The sequence below is a fragment of the Juglans regia genome, chromosome 8, assembly GCF_001411555.2.
Source record: "Juglans regia cultivar Chandler chromosome 8, Walnut 2.0, whole genome shotgun sequence".
Classification (NCBI taxonomy): Eukaryota; Viridiplantae; Streptophyta; class Magnoliopsida; order Fagales; family Juglandaceae; genus Juglans; species Juglans regia.
Window position 1 is genome coordinate 25,674,634 of NC_049908.1, and position 21,709 is coordinate 25,696,342.

The 21,709-nt window shown below is 33.2% G+C and overlaps 2 protein-coding genes and 1 long non-coding RNA gene across 5 annotated transcripts; 1 reads left to right on the forward strand and 2 right to left on the reverse strand.

The window, feature by feature from the left end:
* Positions 1-691: 691 nt before the first annotated feature.
* LOC109005347 (uncharacterized protein At4g38062-like) lies at positions 692-7,740 on the reverse strand. 2 transcript variants are annotated; one of them, XM_035693592.1, is made up of 3 exons: positions 7,530-7,740; positions 5,979-6,037; positions 692-3,925 (listed from the first exon to the last, which is right to left on the reverse strand). In XM_035693592.1, the coding sequence occupies exon 3, from the start codon at positions 3,887-3,889 to the stop codon at positions 866-868; it is 3,024 nt and encodes a 1,007-aa protein (XP_035549485.1). In that variant the 5' UTR covers positions 3,890-3,925; positions 5,979-6,037; positions 7,530-7,740; the 3' UTR covers positions 692-865. The 2 variants fall into 2 exon arrangements, with proteins under 2 accessions (XP_035549485.1, XP_018839792.2); XM_018984247.2 differs by having other exon boundaries at positions 5,979-6,041.
* A 2,814-nt stretch (positions 7,741-10,554) lies between these two features.
* On the reverse strand, positions 10,555-12,614 carry LOC109006461. 2 transcript variants are annotated; one of them, XR_004802285.1, is made up of 3 exons: positions 12,463-12,614; positions 11,756-12,020; positions 10,555-10,874 (listed from the first exon to the last, which is right to left on the reverse strand). It is a non-coding gene; the product is annotated as an uncharacterized LOC109006461 (long non-coding RNA). The 2 variants fall into 2 exon arrangements; XR_004802284.1 differs by lacking the exon at positions 12,463-12,614 and adding an exon at positions 12,206-12,348 and having other exon boundaries at positions 10,666-10,874.
* A 5,890-nt stretch (positions 12,615-18,504) lies between these two features.
* LOC109006462 lies at positions 18,505-21,528 on the forward strand. The gene is made up of 2 exons (XM_018985747.2): positions 18,505-20,249; positions 20,961-21,528. Exons 1-2 carry the CDS (start codon positions 19,796-19,798, stop codon positions 20,999-21,001), a joined length of 495 nt encoding a protein of 164 aa, XP_018841292.1. The 5' UTR covers positions 18,505-19,795; the 3' UTR covers positions 21,002-21,528.
* Positions 21,529-21,709: the final 181 nt, after the last annotated feature.

Here is a 21,709-nt window from a genome sequence, read left to right on the forward strand (position 1 = left end):
GGGTAGGTCTAGTGACACCTTCAACTCTGACTCTGACTGACTGACAAAAAAAAAAAAAAAAAAACTCTAACTCTGACTTTGTTTTGTTCGAGTTGGAGCAGAATTGGATCCGAGTAGAATTCAGATTTGGAGTCAGATTTTTGAATTTTTGCTCAGTCCTAACCCTAATAATGAGATCTTAGTGCAAGCTCAAAGATGCATCCACTCTGAATGATATAACCCTTTTGAGTAATGCTAGATACATACATGATTTGTGCAAGCGTCGCGCACTCCTTTGAAAAATGTGTAGTTCATCATTAAAAAATTAATTTTTCCATGTGAGTCTATGTGAGTCTCATACTTACACATTTTTTTCCAAGAAGAGTATGTGGTGCTTGTACACTCTATGATTGAAACTATCAATTCTCTAATTCTTTTTCCTGATGAAAGGATTAAAGAAAGATTATTAATTCCAAGCAACATAACTTTGCCATCTCATTTCACTCTCCTTGAGAAACTTCTCTAACATTGACTGCCTGAGGTCACTAATAATGAGTAAACTTTAGGCCACTTAGGGAGCCTGAAGTGATGCAATGTGAAAAAGCCTACCCCCTCAAGTAGCTAACAGTTGCAGTTCAAACTAGTAAACATAAAATGCAAAGCAAAAGCAACTTTTGTTAGTAAGAGGTCAGAGTTTCAAGCTATAGAAACCTTTCATTCTTGACCCATCAAACAAATTAATATGAATCAGTGGCAAATGTTTGTCCATAAATCAGTCATATACAAACTAGAAGAAATCCACACACTGAAAACCTGAAAAACATGTGTGCGAGGAAGCAATATTCTGGATTGTACAAACTAAACTACACGTGGCTTGTGTTTACAGCTAGTTGTTGCGCTCTCTAAATGGTGATCTTGCCTCTGAAATGGCTAAATATTTCTTTGTCACAGGTGAATGATGGATATTCAAGTTCTCTTTTACAGACTGATAGAGCTCATCATCCTCCTTCAAAACCATCCCTGAGCCATTATTATTATTGTCAAAAGACTGCACCAGCCTGCTCAAAACACCCATCAGTTGCGAGTCTGCAGTGGAGAACTCACTGATCCCATCACCCAAGCTTGCAATGAAACCCAACAAGTGTTCCCTATCTGACAATAATTTCACTACATCTTCATGTAAGCTTCTTTTCTCACTCTTCAGCTCGTTAACTATGGCATCTGAAATTCTCAGCTTTGTCTCCATTTGAATCATCAAGTTCTTTATTTCTAATTGTTTAGTTGCAAGTTCTGCTTCAATTTCTTGTGCCTGCTGTTGTGAGTATCCCACGGATTTTTCATGTAATTCCAATTTCTGCTCTATAGTACGGATATCATCCTCGAGTTCCACTATCATCAACTTCTTCTCTTCAACTTCAAGTGCGGCCAGAATCTCAGCTGCAGTAATCCTCTCCCAAGCATCATGGACCAGATTAATCTCTTCCTGCTTCTCAGCAAGCTGTGAAGAAAAAGAGATTAATGAGCTATTAAACTTTTGTTCCGAAGACTTCATAAGCTGCATGAGATCATCTATTCTTTGGTTTTTATCTTCTATAAGGAGGACAAGCTTCTCTTTCTCATGCTCTAATGTTCTCTCTGTGACAATTTGTGAAAGCACAGCACTTTCAAGTTCTCTTCTCAATGATTCTTTCTCCAGCCATTCAACCTCTTTCTCAAGTTGCTCTAAAATCTCGTCCTTTTCTCTCATAGTCTGGTAAAGGCTTGCTTTTTCTGACTCGAAGGAAAGTGCTCTCTTCATTCCTGAAGAACAGGCAGCTTCTGTTTTCCTTGTGTTAAGCAGCTCTTGGTCCAGTAAAACAATCCGTTGCTGAAGATCATCAATTCTTCTGTCTCTCTCTTCCAACATCTGGATAAGGCCAATTTTCTCTTGCTTGATCGTTTCTCCCACATCTACTTGTGAGAGAAGAGAAGCTTCTAGCTCTTTCCGCACTGCATGACTTTCTTCAAGATCAACTTTTAAACGTTCGGCAATTGATCTCCATATATGCAATTCAAATTCAATTTCATTGTTTTCACAGATTTGATCAACATAGTCTGCATTTGCTCTCTCTAAGGCATAACAAACTTGTACAAGTTTCTCCTTTAAGCTGCTTTTTGTCTGCAGAACTTTATCTTCCAAGTGAAGTTGACACCTGGATGATTCTTCAAGCATCTCCTTGTATCTCTGAAGTTCTTTCTGCATGAAAAGTTGCTCCTCATCAAGGATATCCAAGGACTCAATCCTCCTTGATAAAGATTCTGCCTTCTCCCGTTCTTCTATGGTATCTGTCTGGGCTCCAACCAAAGCAGCATTCTTCATCTCCAGTTCTTTCTGCATTAAAAGCCGCTCCTCATCAAGGATATCCAAGGACTCAATCCTCCTTGATAAATATTCTGCCTTCTCACGTTCTTCAATGATATCTGCTTGGGCTCCAACCAAAGCAGCATTCTTCATCTCCAGCTGCTTAATCAACAGAGAAACATTCCTCTCTTTCTCTTTGTCTTGCACATCCATTTCAGCCTTGTCATTTGCAAGCTTCAATTGAGCCTCAGAAATTCCTAGTTTCAACACCAGTAACATCACGGAAATCTCTTCATTTTGCAACTTCAATTGCATCGCTAAAGAATGAACACTTTCCAACTCCATCATAAGTTCTTGTATTGCAGCATCTTTATTCTCCAACTCAGATTGACAGTCATTCAAGTCTCCTGCCATCTTTTCCAGTTGAGACCTCCAATCAGCTTCTTTAGCACTAAGATTTGCGCTAGACTCTCTATGCATCTGCTCCATATGTTTGATCTTGTTTCGCAGCTTATCCAGAGAAGATGAAGCTCCTGATTCTTGTATTCCAGCTTCCTGAAGTTCTCTCAGGGATATGCGCAACTCTTGGTTTTCTTGCTCTAGTTTCCCAGCTTGATATTCCATTTCCTTCCTAATTTTCTCCTTTGTGCCCAATGAGCTCTTTAGAGCTGAAATTTCTTCGTCCCTCTGAGCAGTCAAGCACTCCATTAGCGATGTCGCATCTTGGCATCCTGCAAAAGCATTCTCAGACTGTGTCTGTAACTCAGAAACGTGAACTTCCAAAGACTTTCTCCGGCTTTGTTCATGATTCAGGGCTTGGTTGCACATTTGTAACCTGTTTTTCAGATCTTCTGAGATTCTGGTATGACAATCTAAGCTGGTCTGTAGCGAACAAATCTCTTCAACCAATGTAGATCTCTCCTGCTCCCAGTCCTTCTTAGTGGCCTTGAATTGATTTCGTAGCTTTTCATGTGCTTCTTCTAGATGTGCAAATTGCTCCTTTTTCCATTTTATCTGATCTTCAAGCTTCCTCTTCTCCTCCTCTAAATTAAGTAAAATATCATCTCTTTCTCTAAGTTCTTTTGATGCTTTAGCTCTTATCTCTGCTTCCAAATACTTCTTCTGTAAAACTGATAGACATTCCTTGAGGCCTTCAATCTCTTCTGTATACGCGCGAATATTTTGCTCTTGATTAATAACCTTCTGATTGGCCTCAACTAAAGCAAACACCAAATCTCTATTTTCTTTTTCCCATTTACAGGACTTCTCATCACAATCTACTCGAAGCTTATCATTTGCAGCAGTCAGATGTTTAACGATAGACTCTTTTTCATTCAAACTCTGTGTAAGTTCCTCACACATTTGCTTTGCCACAGAGATTTCTTCTGCCTTTAAATTTAGTTCTTGAGATTGCTTCTCAATTTTCATACTTGCTTCCTGGCTTTTGATCAACTGTTCATTGTGTGCCTTCTTCAAGTTCTCACATAATTCTGCTTTGGTTTTGTAGTCTGTCCTGAGCTTCTCAAGCTCAGTTTTAGTTTCATCTAGCTCTTCATAAACCTTTTCCATTTTCTTTCCTCCCAAACACCAAGATCAGATATATGCCTGTTTGCAACCAAAATACGAAACTACCAAAATAAGTTAAAAATGGATCAGAATACCGGCAATACCAAAGTTTTCATAAGTCATTAAAGGTTCAAATAAATCACTGAATCTTCTAATTGGCATTCATATGACAAGAATATCTGTTATGTAACAATCTCTCCTAAAGTTTATTCTGCAGTTCCCAAAATGGTATTGCATCTTCAAAGTAATAAATTCCTCCTCAAGTTTATCATACTACTTAGCTGGAATAGAATTAGCAAGGCACGCACAGCTCCCCATATTGGCAACTTATAATAACTTTATAATTAACTCAATGTCTAAAACCAAACATTAGGATGATATAGAAAAGAACATTATATTAATGTAAAATTGATTGTAACGGTGCAAGAGAATTTGACTACCAGAAGATGCTATTACACCTTGCTTAATATTATAAATCCCCAAAATCTCCCTATATACCAATCAAAGAAACAAAAGCTTCCCAATCAAGAATAAGAAACGAAAAATAAAAAATACATTAAAAACCTAGAATTTGTTCTTCATCCAATATTTCATGTTCAACCTACAAAATATATATTTTTGACTAGTCTAATTCAACATCCAAACTGAAAGATTTGATTATTTAGTTCTTTCATAATTTTATGAGTCCATCCTTAAATCTGAACAGTAATTTAATTTGGACCATGTTCTCAACTATGGAAAATAGGGGTGTGCAACCGGGCCCGACTTTTTTCCAGTCTGGTCCGGAACTCAGAAATCCAAGTGAATCCAGGCGGTTATCTGTAGGATTGGACCTAGGCGGATAAGATGAAACCGGATCCAGTACGGACCTAGTTACGGATCCGGTTATGTAACCGGTTATTATTTAAAAAAGAAAACACAAAAAACTTTTAATTTTTTTAAATTTCAAAATAAAAATAATAAACAAAAATTATATTCTATGGAGCACATAAGGATCAATCGAATTTAAGCTTTGATATATCATTCCATAATTATATTATTCTAATTACAAAACTAGGAGTTATTTTAAGATTTTTTCCTCTCTTTTGGATTCAAAAGCAAAAAAGAAAAATAAATGTCTTTTTTCATTGTGCATGAAATGCAAGGGACAAGATCAACATTAATATAAAAATCATGCATGCATGGTACATTCGTACTACAATAATATTAATGGATGGAGAAGATCAACATTAATAACATCTTGATATTGTTGTGATGTATTATTATTTATTTTATTCTTTGTAAATTGATGTTTTGCATTGTGATGCAAACAACAATATAATATGTAGTACGTATGTATTGTGTGTGTTGATGTATTATTATTTATTTTATATAAGAAAATAAAAAAACATAAAGGCCTATTAAAAAAAGGCCTTTTGAATTGTTAAAAAGATTTAAAAAAAAAAACCTTTTAAAAACTGTTTAAAATATTTTTTTAAGAAAATCGGGGTATTAAACATGTTATCCAAATTTTAAAAAAATAGTACCATAAAAACATTTTTGAAAAGTCTTTTTTTTCAAAAAAAAGGGAATAAACCCGGATATCCGGGTTTACATCCGGTTATCACCCGGATTTTTTTGGGGCTTTTACGGCCGGATAACCGTCCGGTTTTTAAAATCCGGATCCGGATCCGGTTCTACACCTCTAATGGAAAACAACAAAGTCCATTTAAAACACAAATAGATTCAAGTAAAATTATGCAGATTGACATTTCAAAAGTTAGCTAAGTTAAACATATATCAACTAAAGAACAACACAAAGGGCAGCAGATAAGAGAAGAAAATGCAGGAGACAAATAAATGTAAAATGGTACACCTAAAAAGATGACCAAGAGAGACCACACAAACACCAAATTTCGGAATCAGAAAAAGACTCAAGCATCAACATCCATGATTTTGTTTCACGTCTGAAAAGGACAATAAGGAAAAGAAAAGGCGTGGGAGACATCTAAACCACAACGGGGAAAAAATGAAACAATATATGCTACATTTATTTGTAATCCATAAATAAAATGATATGTGAAAAATGAACATGAAAAGAAGGGAATCAAACCTGGACAGTTAAATCGAAAATGCACAGGAAAATCCAGGGGAAAATTCCACAGCAGAAACCTGTCTGAAAATGGGAAACATTATTCAGCTATAAAAAAAGATACCACAGAATCATTTAACAAAATTCAACCGTTGCAAAATATTCAAAGGAAACGGTTGGATAGATGGACAGACGGTGAAACAGAGAGAGCAGGTAAACAACGGAAAATAAATGCAATTGGCAAGAACGAAACCCTGATATTGCTGTTTTTATCATGATTATTAAGATGCACCATCATAAAAGCAGATCAACTGGAAAGACACCAAAACCAAACCCACAACAAAATGCAAAGGATGCAATGTTTATCTTTCATTACTCTGTAAATAAAATTTTATATCGGGGAACCAAAAGTGCTCTAATAAACTTCAATATTTTCCTGCACACAGAATTATTAGCGGTTTATGTATCCCCAGTGCACCATCATCATCATCAATGACAAAATAAAAACGGTATAAAAAATAATGCAGAGAGAAAACAGAGAGCAATTCAAAGAGAATTGCTTTCCAGCCTTTTTTTTTTCTGATTAGATGTTTTCTATGTGCAACAGAATTATTGGAGCAAATCCCATGATTATATTGGGTGTATAAACAGAAAGTTAGTTTCTTTTTTTTTACCTCTGATTAGAGAATTGTAATGCTATCTCTAAATCAGAAAGGTTCCACCTGAAGTGCTATTTCTCTTCTTCTTCTTCTTTTTTAAGTAAAAAGTGCTATTTAAGTTTTAAATTTGGGATTGATTTTTGTCGACGAATAAGTTCTAAGGCTGTGTTACGTGAGCACCTTTGTAGGAAGAACAACTTTCGATGGATATAGCAAATAAGCATGCAAAAAATAGAACAATAACTATAGTGGTCAATAGAGTCCATTTTTCCTACATAGTCGGTTGATCCCAAACGGCTTTCGAATTGACACTGTCCAAAATTTCTTCGGCCACTACCCTCACCCTACCCCAATTTCTTTCTATTTTTCTTCTTGCATTACTGTTTCCCAACCTAAATTGTCATCATTTTTGTCCTTGCTTTTCATAATTGTAATTCGTATACCCTAAACCTATGTTAACCATGTCACCTGAAATCAAACACCCCTTGAGGCTTTCAGTAAACATCCACCTATACCTATCATCCCAAACCAATACCAATTGCATTTCATGCATGCCTTTATCAGGGGAATAATTTTTTTAACAATTTTAGCAACAAATTTCAGGGGGGAAATCACTGAATGAGCAATTTACCAACCTCAGCAATCAAATGAAACGAATAAAAATATGTAAAAAGAAAGAATCAAGCACACATGACGCGTAAACGGACTAAACAGCAACTACAGAGTATCTGCATAAACCTATAACTCCCTATGATGGCAAAGGAGAAAGAAGAGGCAAAAAACGCAAGAAATCTGAAATTAAAATTCCACCATGAAATCAGTAACGACAAATATAAACCCAGATACCGCAGCCACGGAAAAAATACAAGAAGACACAGCATATACACAAACCCGAAAGGAAAGAAGCACATACAACACAGAACGGCGGAGTGGCAGAAGACGTCCGACCCCAAAAATGGCGGAACCCGAGCCAAAGACAAATCCTTTATACCAACCGCATGTGAAGGGAGCCAAAACCACAGAATCTCTCTCCGTACCAAAGAAAATCAGCCAGCCAACAAAAAGAGTCAAGCACAGAGAACTAATTTCGCTGCAAAAGTTGAGAGAGAAAGAGAGAGAGAGAGGAGGGGGGGCAGAAGTTAAAAGTTAGTTTCAGAAGGAGCCGTTAAGAGAGAGTGGGCTTTTAGTTTTGGATTTGAAATTGAGTGTCTTTGACGGGAGTTTTGACTGCGAGATAATGCTAGTCATTGACGACGTTAGTCTTGGATTCTTCGGCCATCCATCATCTTTAATAAACTTTAGAACAAAAACAGAAAAAACTAGCCGTTAGGGATCGAGGTATTGGTTGGGCTGGGGCTCTCAATCCAGCCCATCCCCGAATTTGTCTCTATCTACCCAAGTCTGAGAATTTTGAGAGCTAAATAAAAATGAATTTATTAAAAGAGAAAATATATTTAAAATTGTGAATTGTACAATTATCATGTAATTATTTTTAAAAAAATAAATAAAATATAAGACTTATATGAAAAAAAATTAATTTTTTAATAATAGACCTCACACTTTTACAAAATGATTATATGACGGTTATATACTTCACGATTGTATGTAGAATTACTCTTATTAAAAATGGTGTGGTTTCTGATGGGTTGTTGAAATGTCTTTACCCTTCTTTCTTTTCTCTATTTTTTCTTATTATTGCTTGGGGTGTTTGGAAATATAGAAATATTTGTTTATTTAAGAATGCAACGCATTCATTTCAGGAAGTTGTTGATAATTGTATTGAGTATGTAACAAGTTTCAATTTTATTAAACACTCTCAGGCATTTGTGAGGAAAGAAAAGGTCCTTATGTGGAAATCTCCACCATAAGGGTAAAGTTAAATTGAATTTTGATGGGGCTCTATTTTGGGATTTTGATGTTGTTGCTGTAGGGACGATTTTAAGAGATTATATGATTTTAGATGAAAATTGAATAAAATATTATTAGAATCTTATTTATTTAATATCATTATTGTTTTGAGATTCAAAAAGTTGAATTGTTTATTAGATTTTGTTGTGATAATTTGAAAAAATTATAATGATGAGATAAAATGAGATGAAATCATTTCTTTATACAAACGGAGCCTTAGAGTTTTTCCAGCCCTTTAAAGTATTTTTCAAAAGATACCGACATATTTGAAAAAATCTAATTATAAGCGATTATGCGCACTAATACGTTCACACATTTAATATGATTGGTCAAAAAGTAGATTTTATTGAAAAGAGTACTAATTTGAATTTAGAATATGAAGGCAACAACATTAGTACGCAGATTGGTACGCAAACTTATTTGTACATAACAAAACTCTCTCTCTCTCTCTCTCTCTCTCTCTCTCTCTCTCTATATATATATATATATATATATATATATATATACACACACACACACACACAATAGTATCATATCATTATATCATTCACTATCTTATCATTATTCCTCGAAATAACCCTTAGATAAACTATCATTAAAGAAATAAAAGTTCAAGAGTTATAAGAAGATAAAGATGAAGTCTGTAGTAGCACTCTCCACTCATAGCTGAATAGATTATGGGAAGAAATTTGTTTTAATAAGTTATTCTTTGAAACTTTGTGTTATTGATAATTTGATATAAGAAAATGGTAGAAAAGGAAATTGGAAAGAAGAAGGTTGAAAGCTGCTTGGGCCAATGACCTTTGGGTCAACTGATAACTACCCTCATCTGATCTTTAGGGACCATTTTTAATCCTCTGTTTGATTTCTTCTCTCCCACTTTTTCACAGCTTATTACGAAAAACAGAGGATTAAAGGGAAACAGAACTAAAAATAGACCGAAGAGTAAGAAAATTTAAAAAATTTAAGAGTAATGTTAGATACAGTCTTATAGTGTGCAAGTCCCGTCCACTCTCTTTGTAAAAACGTGGGATCTACTATTAAAAAATTAATTTTTCATATGGATTCTATATTTATCTATTTTTTTCAAAATGAGTGCACAAAGCTTTACACACTCTAAAACTGCATAAGGTTTTCTCTTAATGAATATATGAGCTACTGTGGCCTCTCTCTCAATCCTAAAAATTGTGTTTAATAATGTATAAATGCATTATTTAGGCCATCGGGTTGATTTAGAGCATTCACAATGGATTCTTTATCCTGTTCTTTAGAATACATTATCAAAACTCACTTTTTTTATTTTATATTCTGACTTTTACAATATATCATGCATAGTATCTATTTTTACTTTATATTATTTAAAGATTCTTTTTAATATTTTTTTAATTTCAAATATTTCCTCTGACTATCAATGGTATCCTTATATTTTTTTATATTTACAATATCTCTCCATATATCATGTCATATAATTATGTTATATTTTAGATTAATCCAAATTTATAAATCAAACTAAAATTGACATTGATTCAAAATATAAAAAAAAAAATAGAGAAAAAATTATGTCCAATTTTAAATTACTTATAAAAAACCAAAATCCACTTTTTTTATTTTACATTCTGACTTTTACAATATATCATATATAACTTATCTATTTTTACTTTATATTATTTAAACATTATTTTTTAATTTCAAATATTTCCTCTTACTATCAATTATTATTTAAATATTATTTTTTAATTTCAAATATTTCCTCTTACTATCAATGGTATCCTCATATCTTTTGATATTTGCAATATCTCTCCATATGTCATGTCATATAAATATGTCATATTTTAGATTAATCCAAATTTATAAATCAAACTAAAATTGACATTGATTCAAAATATATAAAAAAAATAGAGAAAAAATTATATCCAATTTTAAGTTACTTAGAAAAAACAGAGAAAATTGAGAAACCCAGTTCCATTTTTCAATACATTTTGGTGGATTTTCCAACATAAAAATGCAAATAGATAAGTAGATATGACCATGGCCAATGCCACACAAGGGCTGAAACGAAATTAGAATAAAGGGAAAAAAAGAATTCAGAGAGGAGAAAAATAATTAAAAATATTTTACATGTATGAACAATAGTCTCTAGATATAGTGGGATTGTTGTAGCTACATGAAAAATAAAAATGATTTACAACATACATTGAATCTTTATTTTGATCAACATTCTTCATATTTTAAAGAAAACTATATTTTCCAGCATTCATTGGAAATGCTCCAAAGTCCAAAATTGGGCTTCAATTGTTGATCCCGCACAATCTCGCTACTGCTAATGCCGTCGTTACATCGAGCAATAACCCTGAGGTAGTTCAGGAATTTAGACCAATTAGCCTTTGTAATGTATTCTATAAGATAATTTCAAAGACTATTTCAGACAGGCTTAAAAAAGTGTTGCCTGATATAATATCATGCTCCCAGAGTGCTTTTATTCTAGGTAGATTAATATTGGATAATATAATGGTGGCTTATGAAGTGTTACACACTATGAAGACAAAACAAAAAGGGGCTCAGGGGAATATAGGCCATGGCTATGAAATTGGACATGTCATAAGCATATTATCGTGTAGTGTGGGATTACTTGGAGGCTTTGATGGGGATGTTAGGATTCAATCAGAAATGGGTTAAATTAGTAATGAAATGTGTAAGAACAGTGAGTCACTCAGTAATTGTCAATGGAAATTCAGGTGAAATAATACTCCTAAATGTGGATTGAGGCGAGGAGATCCTTTGTCTCCTTATCTTTTTACTCTTGTATACTCTTAATACTCTTGTATACTTCCTGTGTACACAGGATTTGCCTATTTCATTCATATCAATAAAAGTTATCTCTTACTTATCAAAAAAATCTTTTCATCTTATGTGCTGAGGAATTGAGTTTTTTAATGAATCACTCAGAGTAGGTGGGGCTGATTAGAGGGGTAAAGGTGGCAAGAAGAGGACCAAGAATAAACCATTTGTTTTTTCCAGATGATTGTGTTATGTTTTGTAGAGCAAGTATTGGAGAGTGGAACAACTTGCAGTCCATTTTGGGGGTGTATGAAAAGGCTTTTGATCAAAAAATGAATAGGCACAAGACATCCATTTTCTTCAGCACAAATACTAGAACAACAATATAAGAGCAAATTAAAACAAAAGCAGGAGTAGTAGTAAGTGGGAGCTATGAAAAATATTTGAGTTTACCATCAATATTTGGAAAATCCAAGTATAACAGCTTCAGGTGCATAAAAGATCGCATATGGAGGAAGATAAATTGTTGGAAGAACAGTTACTTGTCCAAGGCAGGAAAAGAGGTATTGATCAAGACTGTGCTTCAAGCCATTCCTACTTACACTATGTCTGTTTCCAAACTCCCAAAGAAATTGTGTCATGAGATATCAGTAATGTTGCCAAATTTCTGGTGGGGGAATCACTTAGATAAGCATGGCATCCATTGGAAGAGCTGGTCCTGCATGGGGGGTGCAAAGAGTAGAGGTGGCTTGAGTTTCAGAGATATAAAAAGTCTTAATATGACTCTTTTAGCTAAACACAGCTGGAGGTTCTTACAAGATTCTACCTCTTTAGTTGCTAGAGTTTATAAAGGAAAATATTTCAGTGGTGAGAACATATTAGAAGCTAAGCTGGGTAACTCACCATCATTAATATCAAGAAGTGTATGGAATATGGATGGCTTGAGATTTGCTGCAACAAGGTCTATTTTGAAGGTAGGAAATGGAGAAAAGACAAAAATATGAAAACATAAATGGTTGCCTAAACCTACAACATATTGTGTTCAATCTCCAGTTACTACCCTGAGAGTGGAAGCACATGTGAGTGAGTTAATCATAAAGGAGTTGAAGATATGGAATGAAGATCTGATCAGAAAAAACTTTAATAGAGAGGAAGCTGACCTGATATGCAGTTTACCAATTAGTAACAGAGGTGCGGCACACAAGATAATATGGAATTATAGCAAAGATGACAAATTCTATCTATGCAGTGCTTATCATCTAGATCAAGACAGAAGAACAGTGATCAAGGGGAGAGCTCGAGAACAGTACAAACAGATATGAGATGGAAGAAGATATGTGGAATGAATATTTCTGGAGCCACAAAACATTTCCTTTGTGGGGCAGGAACTGATGCTTTACCTACAAAAGCATTACTTTATAAAAGGAAGATTGTGGAAGACTTCAATTGTCCAATATGCCAAAGGGAAGAAGAATCAATAATGCATGCACTATAGAAGTGTCCATCTGTGAATGATGTATGGGCAGAGGAGGCAGTGCAGTGCATAAATGGTTAGTGGCAGGTGATGACTTCATGGAGTTGTGGAATAAATTAAGTCAAGAATTGGAGGTAGAGAAGCAAGAGGAAATTGCTGCTATTATGAGAAGCATTTGGCATAAAAGAAATAAAGTGGTCTTTGATAACATTTTTGTATAGCACAAGTGGTTAAAAAGGCTTTAGCAAGTCTTAAAGAGTACCGGCAAGTTCAATGAAAGGAAGAGGGGAAAAATAATAGAGTAGAAACCAGAAGACAGAAATAGGTATGGAAAAAACCAAAGGGGGAATTTCTTAAGGTCAATTTTGATGCAGCAACTGATGAAGAAAATAAAAGAGTAAGGCTGGGCATCATAGTCAGGAATAGAAAAGGAGAAATTATGGTCTCTTATTCTGAGCAAATTAACATGAAGACTTAACCAGCTGTAGGAGAAAGTTTGGCTTTGAGAAAATCAATTGACCTGTGTGAAGATATGGGGTTTAATAAAGTCATATTTGAAAGGGATGCAAAAGTGGTGATTGATGCGGTACAAACAGGTGGTGAAAACTGGAGTTCATATGGCCAAGTGATAGAGGATGCAAAGAGGGTCTTTAAAACAAGACCAAATTGGCAGATCCAGTTTATAAAAAGGGAAGGTAATGGTGTAGCACATCAATTGGCACTAACTAGGGAAGGAATGACTTGTTGAATGGAGGAAGGACCAGAGGCTATTTTGAATTTGGTTCTTAATGAAATTCTTTGTAATGACTGAAAATTTATGAATAAAATCAGTTTCTATTTCAAAAAGAAAAAAAAAAAAACCATAAAATTTGGAGATTTTTGTTAAGCATGTTGTTGTAGAGATTTGAGTCTACTTGTTAGGCCTGTTTTATTCTCATTAGGTTGATCTCATGAAATCTATCTAGTGTATTTGCTTCAATCTAGACTTTACCCAACATATTTATAACTCAATTGAACTAAGTTTTGTTATAGGAATATGCCAACATATTGTTTTTACATCAACAATTCATTCTATCTTCTTTCATGGCATTAGATCAACTTCTATGGCTTTCTTCCTAATTTATTGGTCTCTAATGATTTTTTTTAACTTCTTAAAACATCTAAAGATTATCTTTTTGCAATGTGGAGTCACTTTCCATGTCATACTTCTGTTAAGTAAAACGAAAATATGATGGAGGATACTTATTGAAAAATTATAAAGAAAAATAATACTTTATAAAGATTTGAAATCCAAAGAATAAAAAAAAAATTAATAATCGATATTTTTTGGGACTTGTATTAACATTGAACTTAAATTCATGTTATCATACTATATATATGATAGTATCAAATTTCGAATAATTTTTCATATTTTCTTTAATTCAGGTGTTCCATATCATCTACTTTTAGGCCTTGTAATTTGTTTTCACAACTCCTATCAACTATCTCATCTCGTTTAATCATTACAACTTTTTCAAATTTTCATACAAAAAAAAAAAAAAAACAATTCAACTTTTCAAATCTCAAAACAAAAATAATAGTAAAAAAAATATATTCTAACAATATTTTATTCAACTTTTAACTTTAATTTCAATCAATCTCGTCTCATTTTATCTACAAAAACAAACAAGTCTTTTACCCGAAAATTACAAGTAATTATTAATATATATTTTTTATAATTATAGTGCCATTTTCCAACATATTATTTACATGTTTTTATTTTTTGTTTTGAGAAAGCATTATTTTTATTTCTATTCTCTCATGTGAGTTAGTGCAATATGTGGGGTCATAGAACATAATAATATATATTTGTGATGGTTGCATGTTCATGCTTATTTCCTCAAAAAGCATTCCACCAAAAGCATAATTAAAGATATATATATATATATATATATATATTATTCCATGCAAAAAGAGATGAAAGCAAACGTAAAAGGATCTTCAAAAGGGAAAATTTGAATAAAAGGAAAAGAAGGATCGATGCGGAAAATCTCTTGCACTTCGGATTTTTTCCACATAAATCTGTGTGGTGTCTGGACATGCACGTACGTTTGTCTCTCACCCCTCTCCTAATATTCTCTTCTTCCTCTTCCTTATGCTTCAAGCAATGTTGATTATTCTTCTCGTCAAAGATTTTGAAAAGAAAGATGTTATTCTCGACGAAATCTACCATTTTTTTCTCTTTTTGTTTTTAAATTCAATTGAGTTATGTACCATTTTTTACTTTATTTATATCCGTTTAATTGTTAGGTCCTGATTGGATACAAAAACGGTTTCATCTTATCTCATCTTATCATTATAATTTTTATAAATTTCTATATAAAATATAATAAACAATTCAACTTTTTTAAATTTTAAAATAATAATATTATTAAAAAAGAATATTATATTCAACTCATTTAAAACTATCTCATGTCATCTCACTATGATCCAAACCAGTCCTAATATCCATTTTTTTTTCTTTTTTTTTTCAACTTTTTTCACATTGCCAAGATGTTTTTGAACAACTCATGAGTAGTATTCATAAAGATCTTCAAGAGTTAAAAAAACAAAAAAGAAAATTATAAACAGTAATTGATCAGTAGTAATGCAAAAGCAAAGTAACATGATCTCATGTGTAATCCAATAGCAATATTGCTACTCTCTAATTTGAGTTTATTAATTGAAAAACTCTTCTTATCAGTTACTATTCATCATTCTATATTTTACATCTCATATTTTATAAAAAAATAATTTTATATCTTATGAAAAAACTATAACTGTGAAATGTGAGAGTGAATAATAATTAATACAAAATAAATTTCTTATTAATTAAATGACTTTTTATTTTAATTATTTAAATAAAAAACTACTTAAAATACAATGATGTGATTAGAATATTAAAAGTCAAAACAAAATTTTTGTAAGAATAAGGATATTATTATTCTTTCAAAGATCATTCATTAATTTTTATGTAAAATTTAATAATTAGAAAGATGAATTCTAATCACAAGTCCATATAGAGAACACACATTAACATGACACGATATAATTTATAAAATTTAAATTCATAATTTTTTTTTATATAATTTAAATCCTGACACATCAACAATTTATGTATCCTCAAAACCGACTTATGATAAAATTTTTATGAGGAGATATAGGATTACCTAGGGGTGCTATCTGCCCCTACGGGGCGGGGCCATCCCTAAGTTTCAACAAATACTATTAAGTATTAACTAATAATTATCACTAAAGTACTAAGTTATTACAATTATTCAAATTAAGAGAATTAATAAACTATTGCAATATTATAAACTCATCTAAAAATAATAAATATTATAAATTATACTATTAATTATTGTAACAACATTACAATTAATTGTAAATTAACAGAATCATAACATTTCAATTTGATCAATTTGGGGTGGCACCATGACGGTGAGGTCACTGAGTAGTGAGTTGTGTTGACTGTTGTGAGACTAAAAATTAAAATCATAAAAGTTAATAAGTTATAAACATGCAATATTAATAAGTTAAAAATAAAACAAATTAAAATTATAAAGTTATAAACATGAAACAAAAATTTAAAATACCCTAAATTAATTTAGGTTTTCAAATTATAACCCTAAATTGATTTAGGGTTCCAATCCCAATTAATTAGCCACAAATTCACTATCAATGATTCACTATCATGTATTCAATCATCAAAATTCAAAATACATTACATAATACAAATCCAAAAAAATCAAAATGGGGACAGATTCTCACACACAGATCATCAATCATCAATCATTCAAACCACATGAACAATCAAATCTCTACAGCACACAATTCATAAAATCACATCATCTATCTCTGATTAAACTTCATCCTTTCTCCAATCTCCATTCTATAAATCACAAAAAAAAAAAAAAATTTAACCTAGATTCTTACTTTCGACGAGATGAAGACGGAAGGCTATGATAACGAAGATGAAGATGGCGACAACGTAATTTGAGAGTTCTTCGACCGCGATGGAGATTGGAGAATCGGAGATGGTGAGATGTAGAGAGGGAGCGAGACTTAGAGAGAGAGATTCAGAGTGAGAGAAATGGCTCGCAAGGAGATCTTAACAAATGATGAAACAACACCGTTTTGTCATTTGTTATTAGGTAAAAAAAAAATCTCGACATGCCGGCATGAAACAATGTCGTTTCATACCTGGTTTTTTTATATATATAAATATTTATATTATATAAAGCCAGGACATGATGGGGTCAACTCTATTCCACCTTAGCCCCTATTTTGGGTGCTAGATGCGGGCGGGGCAGACGGGCCTCGCTGCCCATTCCTAAATTATCCATTGACGTTTGATTTTTTAAAATAGAAATACAAAATTTATTACCGAGGCCGATGTTTAATTTTATTTCTAAAAAAAATCAATTAAATTAAAATAAATAAACAACAACAACAAACTTTATTAAAAGGATCATGGGCAGCATGCGTAAACGCAATTAGAAATAAGTGGAAGATAGCACATCTAATCCACACGCGTGAGCCGCACATACAAGCAATGATTGGGCAAGAGATGGCCACGCTAGCAGATTTGGACGGTAGCGATCCCCACTTATGACCTAACGACATCGGATATATATACAAAGAGTGGCTCCACAGCCACACATGCGACGGCGATACCAACAGTGCAATTTTTGTTTTGTTTTGTTTTTTTAATTTATATATATATTTTTAATATTTTTAAATATTTAAAAAAAATTACAAAATTATTAAAAAATATATCTTTGGGCCTCGTTTAAATTCGAAACTCACCTCAACTTATTTCAACCCATTTCATCTCATCAGTCATCATTATAATTTTTCTAAATTTTTACATAAAATATAATAAATAATTTAATTTTTTAAAATTCTAAAACAATAATAACATTAAAAAATAATATTTTAACAATATTTTATTAATTTATCTAAAATCAACTCATATCATCTCAATTTATTTCTGAATATAAATAGAGCCTTAATTATTAAGTTAAAAAAAAAAACCCTGTCAGAAATTCCCATGTGTGGATTTAGCATTTATGATATTCATATATTAGAGCACTAGTAGTGAGATGGTTATTTTAATAGAATAACAATTATAATTAAAATTAAAATAAATGAAAATATTAAAATTAATATTTTAATATAAAAGTAAAAGATTCAAAGTGTTTACTATTTGATGTTGTTATAAGAGTAACTAGCTAAATTTAGAGCACCTATAATGTCTTTTTTATCCAATCCTTTAAAATACATAATTAAATCTAATTTTTTTATTTTATATATTGACTTTTACAATATATTATTCATCAATTTATCTATTTTTTTTATATTATTTAAATATTATATTTTTTAATTTTTTTTATTTATTTCAAATATTATATTCTCTACCTATCATATATTTAAAATATTTCTTTATACATCATATATTTTAATATTTATAATATTTATATTTTACAACCGCTATTGGAGAGCTCTAGTAGATTTGTTAAAATTTTGCCAGACTTTAGGTAGTCACTAACTGTTGCTCGATCTTAACCGTTGGCTTCCGGAAGTTAAAAATAACGTAAGGATAAAACAGACAAGCAAATACGACAACTGATGTCTTCTTATAAGCTGCGGAATATATAAATAAATATATATATATATTTATATATATGGAGAGAGAGAGTTCTTTTCAGTTGGTTTTTGCAGTGTTGGCGGAGAGGGGGAGAGAGAGAGAGACGAGGGAGAGTGTTCGTTTTAGGGTTTCGAACCCCTTTTTTTTGTGTCTGTCATCTCAGCGATCTTTAGTTTTTTCAACCCTCTCCGACGATATTTTTTTCTTCTATTTTCACGGTAATTTACCGTCTGATATAGCCAAAAAATTCCTTTTTTCCCGGTAGAAGGACCAGGATTTTCCGGTGAGGGGTTTTGTAACTTTGTTGTCCTCAAGGTCGTCTTCAGAACTGACTGTTACCCTGTGTTTTTTGGTGGTGGGCCGGACACTTTTACAGTGAAAACCAGAGTTCAAATATAAAACCTTGTCCGACTAGTCCCAAGACTTCGGCGTCATATTATTTCGTTCATCAAAGTACTTCATTTATTTTTTAGGGGGTAGGCAAGGTAGTTTTGGTTTGGTCCATTTTGATATTTTTGGAGATTGATTGACTCAGAGCTTCATTTTCATGGGGGTTTCCATTTATGGAATTTTTTGCTGAGATGATTGGAGGAAGGGTCATGATCTAGGCTAAATTCAGTGAACTGGGGTTCTTTTTGTTTTTGTGTTTTTCATATGAATCTTCAATTCTGGTAAAAAAGGATGGAAACTTTTGCACCCATTTAATCATGCTTTTGATTTTGTGAAGCTTTCTTTGGTTCTTCTAAAATTGACGATCGAGATTGATGGGTGTTTTGGATTGGATTAAATTTCTTCCTTCTTTCATCTGTATCTATCAGGAATTCGATCATTACTTAATATTGTGATCACTGCAACTCGCAGGCACCACTTCCAATTCTTTTGCTTCCAACGTCTCAGTGACTCTGTCTTCATTGTCCCACGAAGCTTTGTCATCAAAGAGAGCTCAGTTGATTCATCAATTTTTTTTTTTTTTTTGGTTTCTAGCGAGACTTAAGTCCAGAGAGTTGATTCTTTTCCCCTTCGTGCTTTTCAATATGACTGTTCGATTCTGGTGAAAATTATTGTGTTTAAAGGGAGAAGAAGGAAACTTCTGCGCCCATTTTATCATGCTTCTAGTTTTGTGAAGCTTTGGCTTTTCTATATCAACGATCGAGATTAATGGGTTTTATTGTCTCTCTACTGAGGAATTTGATCCTTACCTAACGTAGTGGTTACTGCAACAGGCAGGCACCACTTCCAATTATTCCCAGTTGTCTGTGGTTTCTCCTTATTTTCCAGCAAATCTTTGTCATCAAAGAGCTCGTTAATTTATAAAAGAAAAAGGCTTTCTAACGATTGCTGGGCTCAAACTATGGCAGTCTCTTTCACCCGCTTTTCGTGGCGGTTGTGGGCTGGGAAAGAGAAAGAACCTGTCTCAAATGGGTCTTCCCTGAATTCTTCATTTGAGTGGGGTTTTGGTACGAGGGAGACTGAGACGGTGAAGTTTCCTTCTGTGAAGGGAACGAAGATAGCCTCGTCGCAAAGGAAGGTTAAGAGGAAATGGCAAAGTAGGGAAGAGAGGAAAATTGATAGGGAGTTCGATGCGGAGTTGGTGCCTTCCGATGGTGTCTGTCTGTCAGGGTCTGAATCCGACGACCCAGACTGGTCCATTGGATGGTTTGAGCCTCTTGGACCTGATTTTGAGAGTGATGATGGTTTAGCAGTGCTGGTTCCTAGCTACAGACCTGGTTGCAAGAAGATGATGGAGGGCTCAAATAACCATGTTTTCAGTGCCATCAAGAACCTCTCAAACGAGTTCTCTCCTGGTAAGAGCTATTACTTTTGCTTAATTTTTTGCCGCTTTTCTTCTACTTTGTTGTGTTTGTATGGTGCACTAATATGAACTCCAATTAGAGATTAAAATGGACCCTTCCCCTGTTTTAAATAGCACACTTGACTCATTTTAAACCTATGGCATCAAAACAAGAGTACGTATCCAATGAGTGGTGAAATGTTTGTCTTGGAACTAGATAACTGTAACCTCTGGAGACATCCATCAACTGGTGTAGTGAAGAACAACACGTATTGGATTGTTAACCAGAAGTTAGAGATTACATGATTCACTTAATACAATCTCTCAACACTTCTTATAGCTCTATAGGTAAGAGCGTTGCTACAAGTGGTTATCTCGTCCAGGACTCTGGCCGCACATTACTGGATAAACCTTTATGACACTGAATTCATGCATCCATCCATTGGCAGATGTAAGGAGAAGTTTTGATTAAACTTTAAAGCAGGGTTCCTGTCTAATTGTTGTTAAGTTGGTTTAAAGATTTCATGCATTTTTTTTATGCTTGTCGAATAAGCTGATTGTGGTTCTTAACTTCTTGCAAGTCTTCCAGTTTTACGAATGGTACACATCTAACTTAGTTGCTAAAACATCTATTTTGCCCGTTTGTTTAATGTGATTGCATTGCTTGCAATAAGTATCTGCCTCCATGATAAGTTTATTTCTGAAATTTCGTTTGATTATGCAGAGGGTATGACACAGTTGCTCTCTCTCTTCCGAAATTCGTGATCTAGAAATGGCTGATCATTCTCAGAATGACCCTTCTACTGTACCATGAACTGTGGAGGAAAAATTCCAACATAAAAGATCTGTTGAGTAGGAAGGCAGATTAAAGGCAATTGAACTTGACTTAAACGATCCCAGTTAAGCCGCAAACAGAAGAACCATTTGTGGACTGGGGAAAGACATCAACGGATGCTTTCAGGCACATGTCATGTTCTGTTGGTCGTACTCATTTTGTTAGGGTGGGAGGGGAAATCTGAAACATGATGGATTTTTGTTACTGTAGATATGCTTTTGTGAATATGGGAATACGGCTATGCTATAGCTCACCAGTACTGTGAACAATTCAGCTCCTTTCAAGTCAATCTAGGGCCAGACTGTTGATCTCTCTTTATACTCTCTTTCTGTATATGATGGTGTTTTTTTTTCTTTTCACCATACTAATATCTAAGAGCATTCGCATTGGAATATCCAATTGTAAATGCAAAAGCTCAAATGGCTAATAAAATATGAAAAGGGGCTGCATTGGATTATTTAAGTGTAAAATCAAATGACTTTTAGCTACAGTGATTCAACTCCTTCGGTCATATTTGACTTGATACTGTAGCTCAATTAAATGTTTGTTTATTATTTTCTTTCTCTCTCTCTTTTCTCGTTTTTTTCAATGTGAATTAGTTGCTTTTCCAGTCTAGCCTCTATACAAAGTGCATCAAA

Bases quoted from the DNA above. Each gene is read 5' to 3' on its own strand.
- LOC109005347 (XM_035693592.1), bottom strand. From the start codon at position 3,889: ATGGAAAAGGTTTATGAAGAGCTAGATGAAACTAAAACTGAGCTTGAG.
- LOC109006462 (XM_018985747.2), top strand. From the start codon at position 19,796: ATGGCAGTCTCTTTCACCCGCTTTTCGTGGCGGTTGTGGGCTGGGAAA. The intron at 20,250-20,960 runs GTAAGAGCTATT...TTGATTATGCAG, and splicing joins CTCAAACGAGTTCTCTCCTG to AGGGTATGACACAGTTGCTC.